This window comes from Chrysemys picta, chromosome 11, assembly GCF_011386835.1.
Source record: "Chrysemys picta bellii isolate R12L10 chromosome 11, ASM1138683v2, whole genome shotgun sequence".
Lineage (NCBI taxonomy): Eukaryota > Metazoa > Chordata > Testudines > Emydidae > Chrysemys > Chrysemys picta.
The window spans coordinates 78,487,016-78,508,569 of NC_088801.1; the positions used below are offsets into that span (position 1 = coordinate 78,487,016).

General features: G+C 53.8%; 1 protein-coding gene across 3 annotated transcripts in view; it reads right to left on the reverse strand.

Annotated features, from left to right (window-relative positions):
• Positions 1-1,390: 1,390 nt before the first annotated feature.
• The window catches only part of LOC101942995 (zinc finger protein 436-like), a 194,096-nt gene continuing 173,932 nt past the window's right edge, over positions 1,391-21,554 (reverse strand). The window contains exons 1-4 of one of the 3 annotated variants that reach the window (XM_065561212.1): positions 6,269-6,901; positions 5,572-5,698; positions 4,582-4,959; positions 1,391-4,216 (exon numbers count right to left, since the gene is read on the reverse strand). In XM_065561212.1, the coding sequence (XP_065417284.1) occupies positions 3,939-4,216; positions 4,582-4,959; positions 5,572-5,698; positions 6,269-6,469 (984 nt within the window). In that variant the 5' untranslated portion in view covers positions 6,470-6,901 and the 3' untranslated portion in view covers positions 1,391-3,938. Of the gene's footprint in view, positions 4,217-4,581; positions 4,960-5,571; positions 5,699-6,268; positions 6,902-21,554 lie in introns of those variants that run through there. The other 2 variants (XM_065561214.1, XM_065561213.1) reach the window with 2 other exon arrangements.

Genomic DNA, 21,554 nt, shown 5'->3' on the forward strand with positions numbered 1-21,554 from the left:
GGCCAGTGGGATCCCAGCTAGGCGGACAAACTGGAAAATGGATCTTCCAGTCTCTCCTTTCCAGGCCTCCCCAGCACTAAGATAAAATTGCCTCCTCACCCCTCCTCATCGGGCTCACCACCAAGAGGTATTGGGGCCTGTCTGTATCTGGGGATTCTGCCAGCAGCTCCCCAGCACGGCACCCAGGAGGTTGGCCAAGACTTTGTGCAGAGCCTATAACGGAAGGGAGAGCCACGGGTCAGGGGCTACACCTGCCACAGGACACTAAGGGGTGGGAAGCACCGGTGAGACCCCAAACACACACCCTGGCCTCTCTGATTCACATCCTACCGCAGGCTTTGTCCCCGACCATTTCCTGTTTCTCTAGATGAGACATTTTCACAAATGTCAGAATGCCTTGGCGCTCAACACCATGAAACAACCCTTTCTCCTCCCCAAAGGGCTTTAATGCCCGTTCTCTCTCCCAGACTCACTCCTGCCAGAAATTACAGATGTGTCTCTCTTCCCATTACACAGTTTGGGATGCTGAGGTACAGAGAAAGGAAATGACCTACCCCAGGTCACACAGCAAAGCGATGGCAGAGCTAGAGAGAAAAGCCAACAGTTCTCACTCCCGCTGTCATCAGCGGACAACAAGCCCCCAGAGGGAGGGACAGAGCCCAGCAATTTGGCGGGGGGAGGGGATTTTCATCTACACAGTTTTCTGTTAGAAACTCCCATGAACATTAAACAAGTTTGGTTTGTGGAATCATGAATCAATTTGGATGGAAATTCTTTGCAAAAATATTTTGTTTACAAACCAAAAGCATCTCCCGTTTGTGGCATCCCGTTAAACTGTCTCTTCGCACACAAAGAGGACAGGAGTACTTGTGGCACCTTAGAGACTAACAAATTTATTTGAGCATAAGCTTTCGTGGGCTACAGCCCACTTCTTCGGATGCAAGCCCAAGAAAACTTATGCTCTAATAAATGTGTTAGTCTCTAAGGTGCCACAAGGACTCCTGTTCTTTTTGCAGATACAGACTAACATGGCTGCTACTCTGAAACACAAAGAGGACACACTTTGATTTAGAAACGAGATAAGATGCTTCAGTCAGGGCTAAGTAGTTGCTCCCCTTAATGATTTAAAGATAATAAAATACCAGTAAAATTGACTCTTTCAGCTATTACACAGCAGAACCCCATTGATCGCATCTAACTGGGACCAGGTGGGGCCAGATCAGCTAATCAAACATTTGGACACCCAGGAGAATGGGAAAGCACAAGGCTGCAGCGCTGCCGGACCTGTGTGCACTGGTGGTTTGGTTAACATGGACAGATGCATAATGCAAGGTTGGGAAAACGGGGATCTGCTGCACTACATCATAATCTGCAATGACTCAACCCGATAGGACACTTCCTGTGCTACACTGCTACTAGTGACCCTCTCAAACAGGTCCCCACAGCTCCCCAGCCTCCCCCCACCAGGAGGCAGGTGTGAGAGGCTTGTTATCCCTAACCGACAGAGGGAGAACCCAAGGCTGAGAAAGGCGAAGGGCCTTGTCTTACATCACACAGCCTGTCGGGGCAGAGTTGGGAACAGGACCCGGGTGTCCTGACTTTCAAACTAACCATCAGTCTGGAGTTTCACACTCTGAATGATCAGAACAAAGTGACCTCGAACGAGCTACAGACCAACCACCATTCACAGTGATTATTCAGCAAGTGTTGTAGAAGCACTAGCACGTCAGAGAGAACCAGGACCGGCTCAGAGACAATCCATGGTGAGAAGGAAGGAGAACAATTCACCAAGCAGATGATTGGTTCTGGCTTATTTGCTGGGCTTTAAAAGAGAACAACAAAGTCCTGAGTCTCCTCCCTGTCACTAGATCCCTGCTCAGCCAATCAGCATAGAGTCTCTGGCGGGAGGCTGAGGGTTCCCCAGACGGCCCAGGGATGGCTCAGGTCACCAGTGAGGTTCGCTCCCAGAGCAGTCTTCCTGTCCCATCTCTTTGGGAGGGCCTCCCTCCACGAGGGCTAGAGAGCAGCCCCCTCCTCGCCAGTGGAAGGAGGGAAGTAGGAAAAAGGGAAACCAAAAATGATGAACCCCAATGTCCCCCTGACTCTAATGGACAAAGGCCTAGGGTGGTAAAAAATTCTTCCACCTTAACCTAGTGTTTTCCATGCCTTGAATGTGGCCAGCACCAGGTGGGTCAGGCTGCCTAGGTGCCAAACCTCTCTGGGGCTCTTACCTGCTCCACAGGGACGTCTGTCTTCTCGCTAAATTAGCAGTGGGAAAGGAGCACACTGAAAAGAGGCTCCTCGCTCTCACATACATGACCCAGAATTCTCTCTCAGTCCGCGAGGAGAGACCTCCAGAAGGAGACTCCCTGCAGCAAAGCCACGGGGGTCTCTGAGATCGCCCCAGCCCTGCAGCCTGTCCTACCTGGCCGTTGTCATGGACGGTCTGTGAGATCACCGCCTCCCGACCTCCTTTAACCAATCAGCAGAGGTGCTGCAAAAGGCCCTTGTGATGTCACTGCCACCCCCACCCCTGCCCTGTAGGGCTAATGTCCTGCCCCTGGCCAGCCCCTTTGCGTGTTTGAGCTGCTCCCCGTGTCACCCCCACACACTCAATGTTAGTGCTGGGGATCGAGCAGGCGACCCATGGAAACATCAGAGGCTGCTCAATGTGCCACACTCAGTTTTGCAGAGATTTGGAGACTTTAAGGCCAGAAGAGACGGTTAGATCATCTCATCTGACCCCTCTGCACACCACAGGCCTCCTGTATGGCACAGCAGCGAGTTTCGGACCAAAGCAGACTCTGGAAAGGCACCTCATCAAGGGATGGAGAAAGCACCACTTCCCTTGGTAGTCTGGAGGAAATTGATGCTGTGGGGGGCAGGGAATTGATCCCAAGGCCACACTTGTGAGTCTGTATCATACACACACACAACAGCACTGCACAAAGTTTGTACATGTCACCTTAACTCTGATGTTTCCTAACGTTTAAAGGCCTGGTCTCCATGGTGTTCTTTGTGCTTAGAGAACTGTTTTGGGGAGAGAAGCACTAGTTTATTTGTTATTGTGAGCAGGCCCCCCAGGGTGCAACCTGGAGCTGGGGTACCGCCGAGCCCTATGTCTCACCAGCCTGGGCTCCCTCTCACACTGTGCTGCTGTGAGAAGATGCAGATCGCTCCCGGCCCTGCACTCACACAAACCTTTACACAGGCAGGGACACACCCAGCTGCAGGTACTATGAAACTTCTCCCCAGCTCCACAGCCTAGGTCCCCAGCGCTGCACCCTCTTGCCCTGGTCAAAAGCCTGATCGGTATCAGTTTATTACCCAGTCTGCCCCTCCCTCCAAGTGGAGAGGACAATGCACCAGTCTTTGGCCTGAGCAGGTTCCCCAAGCACATCTAGCAAAACTCCCTGTTTTGGGGGGGAATATAACACACATTTATTAACGACGCAAAGGTAGGCTTGCAGTGATTATAAGCAATCAGTGTACAGCTCAACGCAGGTTACTCAAGAACTAAACCAAAAGAACCCTCTGCTTTGGCCCCAGCGGCAGATCTGGCCCAGAGCTGAGGGCAGGAGCCTCCCTGGGGCTGTGAGAGCTGAAGGTCCAGAGTCACTTTCCTGCCCAGTCCCAGCCCTTCCCCCCGGGTCTCTCCCCCCACCGGCAGGCTCCGGCTCAGGCACTGGCTCCAGTCACCGCAAAAAGTCCAAACCCTCCCTGCCCCCAGGGCTGGGCATAAGGGGGGAGGGATAGCTCAGTGGTTTGAGCATTGGCCTGCTAAACCCAGGATTCTGAGTTCAATCCTTGAGGGGGCCAGTTAGAGATCTGGGGCAAAAATCTGTCAGGAACGGACGGTACTTGGTCCTGCTGTGACTGGACTCAATGACCTTTCAAGGTCCCTTCCAAGGCCAAGCATTCCCACACTCCAAGCATTTCTAGGATTTCTTTTCGTTGTGATTTCTCTGCTGGGCTGTGGTTTCCTTGGGACCATTGTCTCCTCTCCCACTTTCAATGGATTCATCCAGTTTCTTCCATGGGCTGTTTCCCAGCTTCCTCTCTGACCTGTGCCGATTACGCCAGGCTTTTCTCTGTTCCCAGTACTGGGAAAAATTCCCTTCAGCTCTTCTCAGAAAACTCCCCGGCAGTTCCACTTGGTCAGGACCTTCCTCCTGCAGATTCCCCTCCTCGTTCTCACTCATTGTCTCATCACCTGCTGGGGGAGAGAGAGAGTCCAGGCAGGAGTCAGTGCACGGGCTGGCAGAAAGGACACAAAGGGGAGTAGCAAAGAGGGAAAACACAACACAATGACTGTTGGGAGACTGAGCAATTGGATTCTGCCTCCACATCCCATCCAAACACTCCCAGGGAAGTGACGTCAGGGAGAAAACTCCTGACAGGGAACAGGGTGGGTGGGAAGCCATGAGCGATATCTGCCATGATGATACGACACCTGCTGACCAGCGCCTGACCTGGGTGAGACGAGGCAGAACTGAGGGGGGCTCACACCACATTTTGGGGATTTTCAGATTTTTCCTTCATTTGCCGGATAGTTTCTGTGTTAGTGTCACTGACTCTCACCTGTGCAGGTTCCTCTTGGGATGTTGCTTTCCTCGGAGGCCTGGAGATCCGGGACCCAGGGCCAGCTCCAGGCACCAGTGCAGCAAGCAGGTGCTTGGGGCGGCCAATGGAAAGGGGTGGCACATCTGGGGCTTCGGCGGCAATTCGGCGGTGGGTCCCTCAGTCCCTCTCGGAAGGACGGACCTGCCGCCAAGTTGCCACCGAAGAATGAAGCAGCAGCGGCGGTAGAGCTGCCGCCGAAGTGCCGCCAATCGTGGCTTTTTTTTTTTTTTTTCACTGCTTGGAGCGGCAAAAAGGCTGGAGCCGGCCCTGCCAGGACCCACCGCTCTTCCCCTGCCTCCAGCCGGGCGGTCAGGGCAGGTTTGGGAATGGGGAGTCCTGCTCAGGGGGTGAAATCAGGTATAAGCACAGTGCACTGAGGATTGGTGTGTATTTGTCACAAAGGGCACATTTTGAGTTTCACCTGAGCCCATGGTTTGCTGGGGAGTTGTGGGATGTGAACAGATGGGAACATGGTCACTGAGCCCCCGTGGGAGAGGCCGATGTCTGGAGGGAACAGGAAGTTTTCACAGCGTTACTGGGAGTGTTCAGGGTCTGTGGGCTCTGGGGGATTTGCTGAGGCACACACAGCTCTGGTGTTAAACCCCTGGCTGTGTCTGAACCCCCAGAGCCCTCCCCACACATGGAGCCAGTCCCAGGAAGGGAGGTGCACAGAGATCCTGTGTGCGAGTGAGAATTAATGCAGAGAGAATAATACACTGTTTCTGTCCCCAGGAAAGATGGACGGACAGGAATGAATTACCATGTCCATTAGGTTTATGACTCCCCTATCCTGCTGGAGGAGATATGGATGTGAACGCCTCTCTCACACTTGGGGTGTGAAATATACGACCCATTCCCCTCTAATGTAACTGGCCAGGGAAGAACCTGACCAGATGCAGAAATGCAGACCCTGTGGCTTCACATAGCTGAGGGGACAGGAACCCTTACCCAGCGAGGTCACAGTCTCATAGTTCTCCTGCAGGACGTCCCTGTAGAGGGCTCTCTGAGCGGGGTCCAGCAGAGGCCCCTGCCCTGTGGTGAAATACACAGCCACCTCCTCGAAGCTCACTGGCATCTGAAACAACAGGTGCCCCCCACTCAGAGATGTGGTGCCCCAGCCACAGCCCCACTATTCATGGGGGAAGAAGCACAACAATAGGATGGCTCTGGGAGGGTCAGAAGAGCAGAATCCCACCCCAGCCTGCTCAGAATGGCCAGGAGGCTACAGGGAACAGAGAGAAGGGGAGAGCTCCTTGTCCTCCCAGCAGACAGAGGAGTGTGGGGTCTTCTCATTTCCCACCCACCTACTAGGCACAGGCTGAGGTGGGGAGCAGAGCTCTGGGCAGGGAACAGGGACAGGAATCCCAGCACCTCCCCTTCATATTTCACTGCAGTCTCTGCCTAGGGGGTTCACGCTCCAGTGCTCTGCTCTGTTTTCCCAGCTCCGTCCAGGGGGTTGTTTCCAGTTTCAGAAATGGGGGAATGTTCACACGCTCCCAATGGGTCTGTTCATAAACCAGGCCCTAGGCGGAGCATGTCCCAGCAGGTTTATCAGTCCCTGCCCCCCCCACACCTCACCGTGAGTGTTTCCTGCCCCTCCCCCTCTACAACAACCCTCCCCAGCAGCTCCCCCAAAATCCCCTACCTGAGCTGGATCCACCACAGCCATTTCCCTGCCCCAGCCCCTAGGAAGATGGGACGGTCTGGAGCAAAACGGGGTCGTTATTCTGCAGCCTGTCAGGGTGAGAAGGGAAATTCGGGAGGTTTCTGAATTAGTGTTAGTCCATTTCACACCCCGATTCCCCCAGGCTCTGTCCCTGCAGACAGACACTCTAGACTCTGCCATGCTGGGAGAAACCTCAGTGACATTATCACAGCACAGACCCAACCTCTCCCCTGGGACTAAACCCACCAGATGCTATTACACTCTCCCAGGAACAGAGTCTCTGAGCCAAACGCCAGAAAAGAGCAGAATCAAAGGAGCCGCTTTGGGGGATCCCCGACACTGTCCCCAGAACAGCCCATTCCCTGAGCAGTGCAGGGACCAGGCAGAGGCAGGAACTGGCTTTTCCTCTCCCTGCTCCTCCCCTCTCCCAGGAAAGTCACTGCCCCGGGGGGCTGCAGGGAATGGGGCTGGGCAGGGCTAGGTGCCCAGAACCTCCCTCCCCACTGATTGCTCCAGCTGCCCCGTCCAGTCTCTCCCCTCTCCCTCCTGCACGAAGAGCCGGTCACTGTCCTGCATTCCCGTGGGCGTTTCCTCGCCAATAGCTACAGCCACTGCTAACGGGGGTGAGCCATTGCTCCCCATTGCCCCCTTCAGCCTCCCGCAACTTCCCCCCACTGCCCTGGCTCCACCACTCTCAGGTTCCCTTCCCCACAACCATCTGCTTCCTTACCATGGGGAACAGGGGCAGAAAATGCTTTTGAAAAAACCTTTTGCAAAGTAAAGAGTAAAACAAGACAAGCAACCCCCTCCCTTGCTTTGTGCTGGGTGCCCAGCTGTGGGCTTGTGTGTGTGTGTGGGGGAGTGGGTGCTGTTCTGAGCACACTCTGTTCAGGGAAGGGACGGAGTTGGACAAAGGGGCAGGTTGAATCTTTAGCAGAGAATTCCTTTCTCCATTCTGTTAGCTAAGCGTTGCTGTTAAATGTCAGCCGACGAATGCAGCATTTGAAACAATCTGAATATAAATCCCCTGCCCTCTCGGTGGCTGTAGTGCTCACACCCTCTGCTCTTGTGATGTCACCACATGACATGGTGTCTTATTCCCATAGCATCTTGTAGGTTGGACAGGACCTTAGTATATAAGGTAAAAACTGAAGCATAACTCCTTCCCTTCTCCCTTTTGACTTAGGAAAAATACATCCTATCCCCTCCCCCAGCCCAAACCCAGCCCAGCCCAGCCCCACCGGCGCTGCTGCAGCCAGGAGAGAGGTGCCCTCTCACCTGGCCCTGAGCTGCTGTGGTGAGAGAGGGCTGGGGGGAGTCCTGTCTCCCTGGGGCAACCTGCACCCCAAACCCCTCATTCCCAGCCCCACCCAGAGTCCACACCCCCAGCCAGAGCCCTCATGCCCCCTGCACTCCAAGCCTCTGCCCTAGCCCTGAGCCCCTCATTCTCAGCCCCCACCCCAGAGCCCACACCGCAACCCTGTGCCCCACTTCAGCCCGCTCCCACACTCCGAACCCTTCAGCCTCAACCCCTGCCACACACCGTCCATGTGCAGAATGAATTTTGTGATGTGCACCAAAATACAGGTGATGGGACACATAACAAAATAGCACATATTGGTGCACATCACAAAATTCATTCCGCATATGGACATAAAAAATTTGAGGAAACACTGCTCTTGACTTTCACCCTATCTGTGACATCTTGAATTTCATACAGTGACTGATCAGAATAAAGTGCTCTCAAGTGAGCTACAGACCAACAGTGGTTCATAGTAATTATTCAGCAAGTATTTTAGAAGACCTCGACCATTAGAGGAAATCATGACCTGCTAAGAGAATGAATGGAGAGAAGCAGCAAGATTAATCCCATACATTGGATTGGTTGTGACTTATTTGCCTGATTTGAAAAGAGACCAAAAGGACCCGAGTCTCCTCGCTGGCGATAGCCCCCTGCTCGGCCAATCAGCACTGAGACTCTGAGGGGCAGGAGGCTGAGAGGTCTCACCAGATGTCCCAAAGGACGGCTCAGGTCACCATCAGAGGGGATCACTCTCAGATCCGGACCCACCTCTTTGTGAGGACCTCCCGCAATGAGACCACCCCCCACCCCATCCACACTCCACACACACCCCTCCTTGGTAGAGGGAGGGAAGCCGGGGAAAGGGGAAAAAGAAGCAAGAGAAGAGGAGAAAGGAGGGAGGAAAGAGGAAACGGGAAACCAAAAAGGATAAACCCCAATGCCCCCAGGGATTCCAAGCGTCAATGTCCTAGGCAGGAAACCAAATTTGGCCACCTTAAGCCAGTGTTTTCTGGGCCTAGAATGCTGCCTGCACCAGGGGGATCAGACTGAACAGGTTCCAAACCTCTCTGAGCCTCTTACCTTGGAAAAGGGAAGTTTGTTTTCTGGCACAATCAGTGGTAGGAAAGGAGAAAACTCCACAGAGGTTCCTCCTCATGCTCACATCCATGAATCCTAATTCTCTCTCAGTCCTCGAGGAGAGACCTCGCGAAGGAGACTTGTGGCAGCAAAGCCAGGGGGGGGTCTCAGAGTCTGGCCTGGCCCTGCACCTCTGTCCTGCCTGGCTGATGTCAGGGTCTCTCTGTGAGGTCACCCCCTCCCCACCACCTTTGCCCAATAGGCCGAGTTCCTGCAACAGGCCTTTGTGATGTCACTGCCACCCCCACCTCTCCCCTCCCCTCAAAGCTGATGTCCTGCCCCTGGCCAGCCTCGTTGGGTGTTTATTTCCCCTGGATCTAGGGGTTGCCAACTTTCTGACCCAACAAAACTGACCACCCTTGTCCCACCCCATCAAGGACGGAATGCAAGGCCGAGTTCACTCACCAAGCCCCTGAAACGTGTCAGTGCCCCAGAGAAAACAGGACCCCTGCTATTGGAACGAGATGCTGGAGATCTGAATGGGAAAGGGACTGTCTGAATTGTCAAGATGGGGAACGAACAACAATCTACAGCAATGTCATTAACACAAACACACTCCAATCCTGCTCCAGCCGGAAGGGAAATGGGCAGGAATTCCTGCTGTCCAGCAATGGACACACTTACAGCCCCGCACAGCAGTGAGTGGGCCGAGGAGGCTGGTCTGAGCAAACAATGTGAAGTCGTAATTCACTGAGAAGAAAATCATAGTGTAGGGAAGCTAGTGGCCATCAGGTAGTTGTGGCTGAGGGGTTAAGATGCTGGACTAGAAATTCCTTAGGGCCTTCCCACATAGGTTTGAATCCTGCCAACTCTGGAAGCATTAAACTGTTGTCATTGCTGTAATCTCAGTACTGGTGCATCCCTAGTGCCAACTGGAGGTAGATCTGGTCTCAGGCTGTCTACACTTATAATGCTCCTTTAGTACTTTGTAGTAGACAGTTGCTACAGTGACTGGTGAGGTTTTCCTATTGCTCTAGCTGCACTGACAGAACACAGAGACTGAATTCCCACCCCTCCTGCATAGGAGCTCTCAGCAGTTTAATTGTTCTGCAGCCAGCTTCCCATTAGAAATGCTGTTGTGGGACATTCCCAGACCTGGACATTTACCAAGGACAGAATTTGAAGAGCAAACCTGGCTCCTCCCACCGGGAGGGATTGGAGTGTTTTGTCCCTTGTGATGGGTTGGATCACAGAAAGCCCCTTGGGAGCTGCCAGCCGATGTGCCAAGACTACTTCTGCCCCTGCTTTCCTGCCCTGGCAGCTCGGGACCCCAGCACCCTGTCTTGTTGAGCCAGACACGCCTGTCTGCTCCAACACAGACCCAGGGTCTGAATTACTTGCCCAAAGCTGCAGGCTTAACCTGAAAGCAGCTCACAGAAGTTCAGGTTCAGCTGTTTGTCCTCTATGACCCTTGTGACGTTGTGCAGTCTATATGGTTTTATAAAAACTAATAAGTCAATATAATGTAACTGAGATAGTTTTAGAGAAAATACGGTAATAAGTGAATGTAACGTAACTGGGATATGCCTCATGCAAAAGGTCTCTTGTAAGGTATCATTACAAAGCTTATAATCTACTGAGTATGATCATCTGATTTGTATAAATGTACCACTCTTGTATCTAAAACTAGAAATATAAAATGTAACTCTGAGGGCCTATTGTAATTGTGTAAAGTGTGGACCATTAATGATGGTTTGGAATCTTGATGACTCCCATTGTCTGCAGATGGCTGTATTTACCTGTGAGTCTTCCTGTATGTGTGTGCTGGCAAGTGAGTAATGAAGTCTTGCAGTGACATGTGATCATGTCACCTGAACTGGAATCCATCTTTAACCTGGTGCTTTTCCAGTGAGGGGGGGGTGGAAAACCAGAGAGACAAAGAGTTCCCGCCTTATGCAAAAGATATATAAAGGGGTGGAAGAGAACAGAGAGGGAGAGGAGCCATCATGAAGAATCCCCTAGCTACCACCTGAGCTGCAACAAGAGCTGTACCAGGGGAAAGAATTGTGCCCAGGCCTGGAAGGTGTCCAGTCTGAGAAAAACTTACTGAAACATCTCTGAGGGTGAGAGTATCTGTATTTAGTTTGATTAGACATAGATTTGCGCATTTTATTTTATTTTGCTTGGTGACTTACTTTGTTCTGTCTGTTACTACTTTGAACCACTTAAATCCTACTGTCTGTATTTAATAAAATCACTTTCTATTTAGTAATTTACTCAGAGTATGTATTAATACCTGGGGGAGCAAACAGCTGTGCATATCTCTCTATCAGTGTTATAGAGGGCGAACAATTTATGAGTTTACTCTGCATAAGCTTTATGCAGGGTAAAACGGATTTATCTGGGTTTAGACCTCATTGGGAGTTGGGCATCTGAGTGCTAAAGACAAGCACACTACTGTGAGCTGTTTACAGGTAACTTGCAGCTTTGGGACAAGTGATTCAGACCCTGGATCTGTGTCTGGAGCCAGACGGGAGTGTCTGGCTCAGCAAGACAGGGTGCTGGAGTCCTGAGCTGGCAGGGAAAACAGGAGCAGGGGTAGTCTTTGCACATCGGGTGGCAGCTCCCAAGGGGGTTTCTGTGATGCAACCCGTCACAACCCTAAATCCTTTTCATAGTCCCTGCTTTCCAGGCTACGGTTCCCTAGGCTCTAGGTGTGGCCACCAGCCTCCGTTCCCAGCTATAGGGCCTGGCTTTTGGCTGTATTAAACTGCATTTGTTTTACTAATCCCAGTTTACCAAACTATCCAGGCTGCTCTGTACAACTCCCCGTCATTAGCATTATTTACCACTCCTCCAAGCTGTGCTAGCCACAGACTTTATCAGCAGTGATTTTATATTTACTTCCAGATGGTTAATTACAAAGTTGAATAGTGAGGGGGCAACAGCCAATCCCTGTGGTGCCTCGTTAACAGCTCCCCCATTCAGTGATGATGCCTGTCCAGTCACGGCTGGAAAGGCAAAGCACAGGGTCTGCGCCATTAAGAGAAATAATGGGGAATAACGTCATCCAAACTCTTTGACCTTTCCGTAGGGCTCCATCCTGCTTCCGTTCCAGGAATGGGTGACGGTTCAGGAGCCTCCAAATGTCTCCTCCCCTCTCAGGAGCTAATCCTCTTTTCTAATACCCTGGGGAGGAAATGAGACATGACAAAAGGACAATAGCGAATGGCAATGGGGGCAGGTGGCAGATTGGGATAGTTGACTGAAATTCTTTCCCCCCTCCAGGCAATGAGGACCATTTACGAGGTCCTTTTCCTATGGGGATACCGAGAAGCCATCCTGGAAATGTATCCCCAGATGCTCATCCTCTGTGTCAGGCAAGTGCAGTATGTGATGGATCTGCGCTTGCCAGGGACCTACAGGGCCAGCGAGACATCCAGCCCCGAGGAGGGATCCAGCCACCTCAGCCCCCTAAGGTAATGACTGAAAGGAAAAGGAGGAACAGATTTGTTCTGCTAAACACATGTGGTCTGTTCATGGCCATCACTTGTTCGGGTGCTGTAGTTCGCCCAGGCTCAGTTCGGTGCAGGTCTCTCTTGAGGGGAAAGGGTTGAGAGCCGTGTGTTCTTGTGAGTCACACTCGCTCATCTGACTCCGTCCCCAGGCCAGCTGCTTTCACTCCACAGTCAGGCAGCAGTCATGTTTGTGCATCCATCCCCATGTGCCACCTGCCAAAGCGTCAGTGCTTTTATCAGGGCCTGCTGAGCAAATCTGGGGGTCTCTGTCCCGGAACGCAGACAGAGCCACACCAGCAGCACATGGGGCCAGGCACCGCAGGATGTCAGCGTCACAGGCAGACAGGAGGAAGAGGGACCAGTTCAACTGGTTCTGTGGGCACAGTTAGGGGCCTCCATCTACAGGGAAAAACAGAGCGCCAGAGGCCACCTCAGGTGGTGTAAACTGACACAGCTTTGCTCACTTACACCAGCTAAGGATCTGGCCCCACATGCCCGCTTGTGTCCTGTTACCTGCCACAGTAAAGAATCAAGTATTCAACCGTATTGAGTGATGACACCAACCAGCTTAAGAAGCTACAGTGTCACTAACTGGTTACAAACTCAATGAATCTGCAGTGTAGACAGGGCCCCTTGGGAAGGGAAGCACCATGATATCACACTGGATCTATCCTCGGGGTCGCTAGCTACTGCTGACCATGCTGTGTGTCCCAGGGCTTGTGCAGATTTGCTATGCTTGGAGCTGATCTCGTTGCCTGACACTGGGATTTTTTTGTCTTTAGCACGTCAGTGGAGGCTGTGAAGACTCTTTTCTCCATGCCCGGATACTGGAAGGAATTTGCCGGCATCCAGTTACAGCAGGGTTGGGACATGATATCCTCCCGATATTACCACTCGCAGGGCGTTGGCCTGATTGCAAGGTAGGAGCCCGAAGTTTCCTCTTCATTGGGTCTCTCTTGGGAATGGGATTTCCATGTGAAATATTCCTCTGTTCCAGCTGCCATCTCAGCCCAGCAACTAGTGAGGAACTCTCTCTCCCCCTTGATAACCACAAGGGACTTTCTGTTCCATGTTCCAGAGCCATGATCGAGTTTGAGAACCCTCAGCTCCCTGCAGTTTTCAGAGAGGCCGTCACCATTGTCCAGAGTGAGAAGGAGGATGAGCAGAGAAATATCGCCATGACTTTCTGCACTGAGGTGAGATTCATTAATTGACAGGCACAAGTGGGCTTTCTGCAGAGCAGCTCAGGCCAGTAAGCTCTGGGGCACATTGTCAGGAGCTCAGCAGCCTACAGCCAGCTAGCTCCTCTCCACACATGGATGGTTGTGGGGCACGGCAGAGAGAGGGAGGGAGAGACAGGGTGAGATCGCCCCTGGCTGGATGTGCCTAGATGGGATCATGTGACAAGAGCAGGGCCGGCACAACCCATTAGGTGACCTAGGCGGTCACCTAGGGCACTAGAATTTGGGGGGTGGCCACCGCGGCGGCCGGATCTTCAGCCACCCCGGTCATCGTTGATATTTCAGGGGCGGGACCTTTCGCTGCCTCTGTTGGGGGCGGCATTTCGGGGCGGGACCTTCCGCTGCCTAGGGCGGCAGAAAATCTGGTGGCGCTCCTGGACAAGAGGAGATGTTTCTCCAATGCCCCAAGGCCAGGGGTCGCTCCATGGCACTCAATGGGGCCTGGAGATTCCCCTTTCCCTGGGGGTTTATTTGTGAATTGTGCATTAGTCTAACTTCTGGGAATGAACCAACTGAAAGAGCAGCAACTGGCTCCCTACACACCAGACACTTTGTACCGGAGTAAGTGGCCATTTGATAAAGATGACTGTCCAGGGAACAGGGCTACCCGGGGGGGGCAAGTGGGGCAATTTGCCTCAGGCCCCGGGCTCCACAGGGGTCCCCCCGAGAATGGCTGAGGCTCCCTCCCCGGCCCCAGCCCAACCCCGCCTCCACCCCTCTCCCAAAGCCTCAGGCACCGCGTCCAGTAGCGTCCCTGGAGAGCGCTGCAGCTTGGCTCCAGCGGGGCCTGAGCTCCACCCCACTCAGAGCCGCGTGCTAAGGGGCTGGGGCTGCGAGCTCCGGGCCGAGCGGAGGGACCTCAGGCCCCGCCGGAGCTCGCAGCCCCGCCCCCTTAGCACACGGCTCTGAGCGGGGTGGAGCTCAGGCCCCACTGCAGCGCTGTCCAGGGATGCTCCTGGACGCGGCACGCTGAGACTCCGGGTGAGGGGGGGGAGCCAGGGGTGAGGGGCCGGGCTGGGGGGTTGAATAAGGGGCAGGGAGTCCTGGGGACAGTCAGGGAACAGGGAGGGGGCAGAGGTTGGGGGGGCGGTCAGGGGACAGGGAACGGGGAGTCGGATCGTGGGCGTTCCGGGGGTCTGTCAGGACTCGGCGGGGGGGTGGATAGGGGTTGGGGCAGTCAGGGAGCGGGGGAGGTTGGTAGGGGGGGGTCTCTGGGGGACGGTGAGGGGACAAGGAGCAGGATGGTGAGCGATTCTGAGGGGGGCGGGCAGTCGGGGGGCAGGAAGTGGGTGGGGGTCGGATAGGGGGCAGGGCCAGGCTGTTTGGGGAGGCACAGCCTTCCCTACCCGAAAGCTCATTCAGCAGTTTGAGGCTTGCAGAAGAGCCAAGCTGTTCGCTTTTCCCTTAGCGTACCGTCCCTTTCACTTCTCAAATGCCAAATGATGGTCTGTATTTCATTTCAGTGCCATAGGGAGAGTCGTGTCAGCGGAGGGGAGCTTCATTTCAAATTAGCCACTGGGGGAGGGATCACATGAGAAGAGCAATACCACCTACCTCCTTCCCAACCCTACCAAGGGAGACCCCTCCCCCCCTGCCGCATTCTCCGAGGCTTCAGGGGGGTTAATTCAGTGATTCTCAAACTTTTGTACAGGTGACCCCTTTCACATAGCAAACCTCTGAGTGCAACCCCCCCCTTATAAATTAAAAACACTTTTTTATATATTTAACACTATTATAAATGCTGGAGGCAAAGTGGGGTTTGAGGTGGAGACTGACAGCTCGCGACCCCCAGTAATAACCTCGTGACCCCCTGAGGGGTCCCGACCCCCAGTTTGAGAACCCCTGGGTTAAGTTAATTTTAGCACCCTCTGTCCATTCACATGCATGTGCTATTTTGAGCATTTCAGTTTTCACAGCATAGGCTCATCCCAGATTCTGGAACAAGCTCAAATGCTCAGTTCATGGAGTATGTACATAAGCTATACTAAAGACAAACCCACAGTAACCGTCTCCAGTTTGTAAGGGACACCATGGAACCAGTCTCTAGGAAACAGATAAATGCATGGAGGTTAAGTCCATTAATGGCTATTAGCCAGGATGGGTAAGGAATGGTGTCTCTAGCCTCTGGTTGTCAGAGGGTAGATGGAGATGGATGGCAGGAGAGAGATCACTTGATCATTGCCTGTTAGATTCACTCCCTCTGGGGCACTTGGCATTGGCCACTGTCGGTAGACGGGATACTGGGCTGGATGGACCTTCGGTCTGACCTGGTACGGCCTTTCTTATGTTCTTATGTTCTAACCTAAATGAACCCAAAGTTATGCAGACAGATATGAGTCAAGGAAGCTAGCAGAGTATCAGAAACCTGGAAAAATCTCTGACTGGATGGGCTCAGGCATTTGGTCACAAGCTGAGGTGGTTCAAAAGTTTTGATTTTTTTTTAAGCAGAATTTTTTTATTGCTTCTTTAAACAATCAAACACAGCAAGCCACAAATATTTGGCCACACAGTTCTGAAACCCCAAACCATGTTCAGGTTTTGGCAGACTAATTTCAGCTTTTCAATTAAAAAAAACCACAACAAATTTTGAAGGAAAACAGACATTGTCCGTGATTTTTTCTGCTTTTTAAAAACCCCTAGTTTTCAATCCAAAAAAAGTTTTAATGGAAAATATTTGTCCAACCCTTTTAATGAGCTTTAGTGCCTTTTAGCACTAGTTGATGCTGAGAACCAGTGATAGCTTGTAAAGAAGTTTTCTCAAAACTGGGTTTGTTCTGAGATGCGGAAGGTTTATTTTTCCCAGGGCCGCCCATGGAGGGGGAGCAAGTGGGGCAATTTGCCCCGGGCCCCGCAGGGGCCCCCACGACAATATAGTATTGTATAGTATTGCAATTTTTTTTATGGAAGGGGACCCCAAAATTGCTTTGCCCCAGGCCCCCTGAATCCTCTGGGCAGCCCTGCCAGGGAACAGACCCCACAGGAAGACCTCTGCTCCTCAACCGGATGTTGATTTGGCTCTTTTCAGTTTCTCCAGAGTCCTTCCATTGAGATGACACTGACAAGATCAGAGCTCGAGGCGCAGCTCATGGAATGGACCCAAGACAAAAATCCCATCGTACGTGGGCTCAGTCTGCGAGGCCTTGGCAGCGTTGTGCTCCAGCCAGCAAAGGTGAGAGGCGTGGATTGCCTGGGGACCAAGGAAGCCGATGTCTATCGAATAGCTCAGAAATGAGAGCGAGATCCCCACACAAGCCTTGTTGTTTAACGCACGGCACTCAAATGTTGGAGGTGCGTTACTGAGCGAAGCAAGGCATGACGTGGTCCCTGCTCCCATGAGCTGACCCCTGATTGCAGATGTGATGCAATGGGGGAGGCGGGGTGAGCAAAGACAAAGGTTACAGTGAGCAGCTGGCACAGAGTGAGAGGAGAATGACTTTGTGCCCCGTTGGGGGGCTGTGCCAGCCGTGGTTTCTCATAGGTGGGAGTGGGATGGTCCAGCATGTGCTCCAGGCTGTCACCCAGGATAGGAATGAGCTGCCTTCTTCATTCCTGCAGGTGCAATTGTTACGGGCCCAGCTGTCAGCGATCATGGACACGTTCGGTGACAGGGATGGAGGGTGTGTCATGGAGGCCATGCATAAAGCTGGAGACATCATCTACCTCCTCGACGGGGAGGGGCTTGGCTCCATCTCCCAGGACATTGCAGTCAGCCTTCGCCCCTTCATTGATGACGTAAGGCTTGGAACCGCAGGAGAAGCCCATTTCCCCCCCCCTCCACCTGCCTCTGATGCCCTTGTGTCTCTCTCCCCATCCCCTTGCCTCCCGCCCCTCAGCCCTGCCATGGAGCCTCCAAGGAGTGCCCCCGCCATGGGTGGGGAATCTCCTGCTCCGCCACCTCCCTGTCAGAGCTCTTCTCGGCAAACCTCAGCCTCAGCGCCCTGCTCCCAGCCCCTGCTGCAGCCTGGCCTGGGGGAGAGCGGGCCTGGCACTGGGCAGATGACCAGCTGTCTGGAGAACACCAGCCCCCAAAGAGGTGGAGATTCCCAGCAGGAAAGAGGTGGGTCAGGAATGGTCCAGCTCTGAGGGGCGCCGAAGAGCAAAAAAACTGCTGTGTTTTGTAGCAGCACGTCCCTGCAAGGCTCCAGCAGCTGCTTCTCCCCTTCCCCAGACCAGTCTCCAGCAGCCTTCCCACCCGCTCCCCTAATCTTCTAGGGGTCTAGGGTTCGGTGCTCTCCAGACAGAAATTGCGTCTGGGACACCATGGGGCTGCACTGCCCTGCACAGTGTCTCAGGCCCTGCTCTGCACAAGTTGTCTATGGCGCTGGCCTGGTGGCCTCACTGCTCCCATGAGCCAAGTCAGTTAACACAGGGGGAACCGGAGCAGTGGGCGGATTATGACTCTGTTGCGTTATGCTCTGATACTGCCTGGCTTTGACCGGGCTTCCCCACTCCCTGTGTGTCATTGCCAGGAGAGGGGCAGTGTGCGCTCCGCTGCCATTTTACTGCTTGGCAAGGTGGTGAGCAGGGTGAAGGACCCGGACAAAGGCATGGTGCAGCAGGAAATGATCAACTGCTTGCTCCCGCTGCTGCTGCATCTCGAAGACCAGGAGGAGCGTGTGACACTGGTAAGTGCCACCGTCCTTATTTCCTTATAAGCAAAGAGCCAGAATCCCCTGGGGCCCCCACTCCATTAATGGCCAGAGCCCCTTGCCCAAGCAGAGTCTTCTCCTCCCTGCTTCACTCCATGCTGGAGCCTAGTGCCTCATCCATCCTCACAGCACACAGCACAATTTGGAAGAAAAGCCTTCTTCTGGGAAAGAGTCCTGACCCTCTACTGCAAAGACAGGCCTCAGGCCTTTGGGCTGCTGCATCCAAAGGTTCCCAACAAGAGGCAGCAAAAGAAAAGGGAGCATAGATCTGTAAGTGCCCTTCGGTTCAGGGAGCTGATATCTGCCCACAGCCTTCTGGAAAGTGGGTGCAGTCTGGCCTTTCTTATGTTCTTATATTTGGAACCGGGACTGAACAACGAGGTGGATATTGACAGATGACACAAAATTATGTAGGTTAGTCAGGCATAGAGAAGACTTTGAAGCAGTTGAAAGGGATCTAATGAAGCCACGTGACTGGGCAGCACAATGGCAGATGAAAACCAGTGCTGACAATGGCAGGGCCATACTCATGGAAAGCAGTGAGGTAAATGACTCCTACATATCGCTGGTGTCGGACACCAAAGCACGATTGGTTGGGCCCAGTGGTATGAGCAGTGGCAGTGGGGCCTAGTGGTCAGGGTGGTGGAGGTCGAGCCGAGGGGAGCCGGAGTCAGGAGTCAAGAGCAGGATTGGAACAGGCTGGGGAGTAGGGCCAGGGCGGGATTAAGGATTCCCGGCCAATGAGAGCTGCAGGGGACGGAGCCTACAGGCAAGAGCAGCACCTGGGACTGAGATTCCCAGTGTGGTGGTCGTCGCGGCGATGCGGCTGGGGGGAGAGGAACGGCAGCGCATGGAGCCGCCTCGCCCCCACCCCAGCCAGGCAGAGCCGGCCCGGCCGGAACGCAGCACACAGGGGCTTTAGTGGCTGCAGCACGGGCCCCCCCTTAGCCCTACTCCTTTCATGAGTGCATCACTGCCCCACTTCTGCCCCATCCCCACACCCAGTTACAGGGCAGAACCCCGTAGCTGAGCAATGAAATCCCTCTCACTGTAATGAAGTTACTGCAGAGTCAGGACAACCCCACCTCTGGGCTCCATGTCTGACATCTCACCCCACTGCACCGAGCCCGATATTCACAGAGCTTCTCGCATGTGATTCCCTCAGTCATCGGAGCCAGGCGGGCAGAGGAGAAATTCTCCCAGACTCCCTTCAACCATTGCCAGCCCACAGGGCAGCGGAGCTTGCGGGGGCGGAGGGCTGTGTTTAAGCAATGCCAGCTCTCAGGGAAGTTGCAAATGAGCTTTAGCAAAGTGTGTGGGGGGGGTTTGTGCCGTGGAAAACTCCCCTGCTTGAAGGTTTTGTTCTTCTGATTTGTGTTCCTGCCCTTTCTCCCTCCTACAGACATCTAGAGGCTAACAGGAGCCAACTGAGCCCACCGCCGATCACATCTCTTGTGAGACGCCAAAGCAGCTGTTGCATGGGAAGGAGGAGACAGAAGAGGCAGAGCAGGATGTGCCGGGTGCACCAGCCACACACAACCCCATAGTCTAGGCGGAAGAAGCCAAGCCCCTCCCCAGCCCTGCCGGACATGCTACAGCTGGCGCACCCGTGTGAAAGGGAGCAGCTCAGCTCTGTCTAGGCAGAGTGCCAAAAATGGAGGATGCACATTGTAGGCTCCAGTCCAGAAGCAGCTGAAGCCCCTGACTGCAGAGCCCCGAGGAGCCGAGACCCAGCCGCATCCCCAGGGTCCTGCAGATGTGCAGGGGAGATCAGAGTCTCTGGGAGTTTCCCAGGCCGGGAGCACAGAGACCCCCAGCCCAAGGCCTAGAGACATCTCGTAGGAAGTAACCTGGGTGAACTAGCCATTGTCATGCTGAGTGACGTCAGATGTTCTGGTTGGATCCCCACTGAATCAATGGCAAACACATTGGCCATGGACAAGGCCTCGGGCTAGGACCCGGTGGAGTAACGAGGGCCCAGGTCCCCCTGCTCTGGCCGCCATCCATCCTTGGGTGGCAGCCCACGTCCCCAGTGTGCCACTAGATTGCACAGCCCCAAGAGGAGGGGCAGCCATCTTCTCTCTGAACTCTCAGCCAAACAGCCCTGCGCTGAAGGGCAGCGATATTGACTCTGGTCTCTGGGCCACACAGCACTGAGGGAGAGAGCAGCCATCTTGTCTGGAGCCATCGGGCCACACAGGCATGAGAGACAGGATAGAGGCACAGACTCTGGTCTTGGGCCACACAGCCCCGACAAAGATGGCGGCCGCACGGACTCTGATCGTTGGGCCACACAGCCCCGACGGAGAGGGCGGCCGCACGGACTCTGGTCGTTGGGCCACACGGCCCTGAGTGCCAGGGCAGCCATTTTGACTCTGGCCATTAGGCCAAACCACCCTCAGGCTAATGGCAGTTATTTGGTTTCAGCCATGGGACCTTGCCCCGTCACCCCTAAGGCATCGCTCATCTGTCACCATGAGACTGACCCCATGACTTTTGGGGTCAAGATGCAAACATGAGTGGAAGCAAGGAGTGGCATGTGAGCCCTCTAAGAGCTCCTCCCACTCCTCTACCAATCTGGGGGTGTTTTATCTCCATCGCTGCCTCAGGAATGGATTTGAACAATGGGGGAAAGTTCTGGGGCAGAGTGACCCATCCGGAAGTGGGTCATGTGACCCCTCCGAGAACACCTCTCAGTTGGGGTGGGCCTCATCCCCTGAGGACCAACCAGAGATAGGATTTCACCAAATAGGGTTAGTGCCGTGGTGGGGAGACCTGCCCGCGAGAGGGGCCCATCACCCCTCCATGTAATCCCCCCACTGTCCTCTACTAATCGGTCAGGGTTTCACACACACCCTTTAGGCCATCCCAGAAGGGAAATGTATCGATCAGAATAGGTAGTGCCCGAAGATCTAGGCAAGAAGCCGCCGATCTCTGGAGCTCCATGTTTGCATGGCTGGCAGCATCACCCTGGAAGTTGCAACACAACGCTGCGTGGAAGAGGCATTATCGTTCCAAGGGTGTCTTTAGCAGAAATCATGGCCTAGACCTTCGGGCTATACCTGTTCTGATTGGTACATGTTTCCCTTCTGAGATGGCCTAAGGTGGGAGTGAAACCCTCACCAATTGGTAGAGGGTGGTGCGGGGACTTCTTAGAGGGATCACGGGATCCTTTTGCAGGCAGGTCACTCCACTACAGCACTTCCTTGTTTGGTCAAATCCCCTCTTGGGGTGGTCCTACAAGGCTGACGCCCACTTCAACTGGTAGAGGACAGAGGGAGGAGTTATCAGAGGAGATATACAACCCCCTTCTGGATGGGTCACCCTGTCCCGGAACATCCCCCGATTAGTCAAATCCAGTCTCCGGGTGTGTAAAATGCTACCGCTGTTGTAGCCCCCTGTGGCAGGTAGGAGCTTAGATAGCTTACTGTCCTTTTTCCTCTGTAGAGAAGTGAAGACATCAGGAATGGTAACATA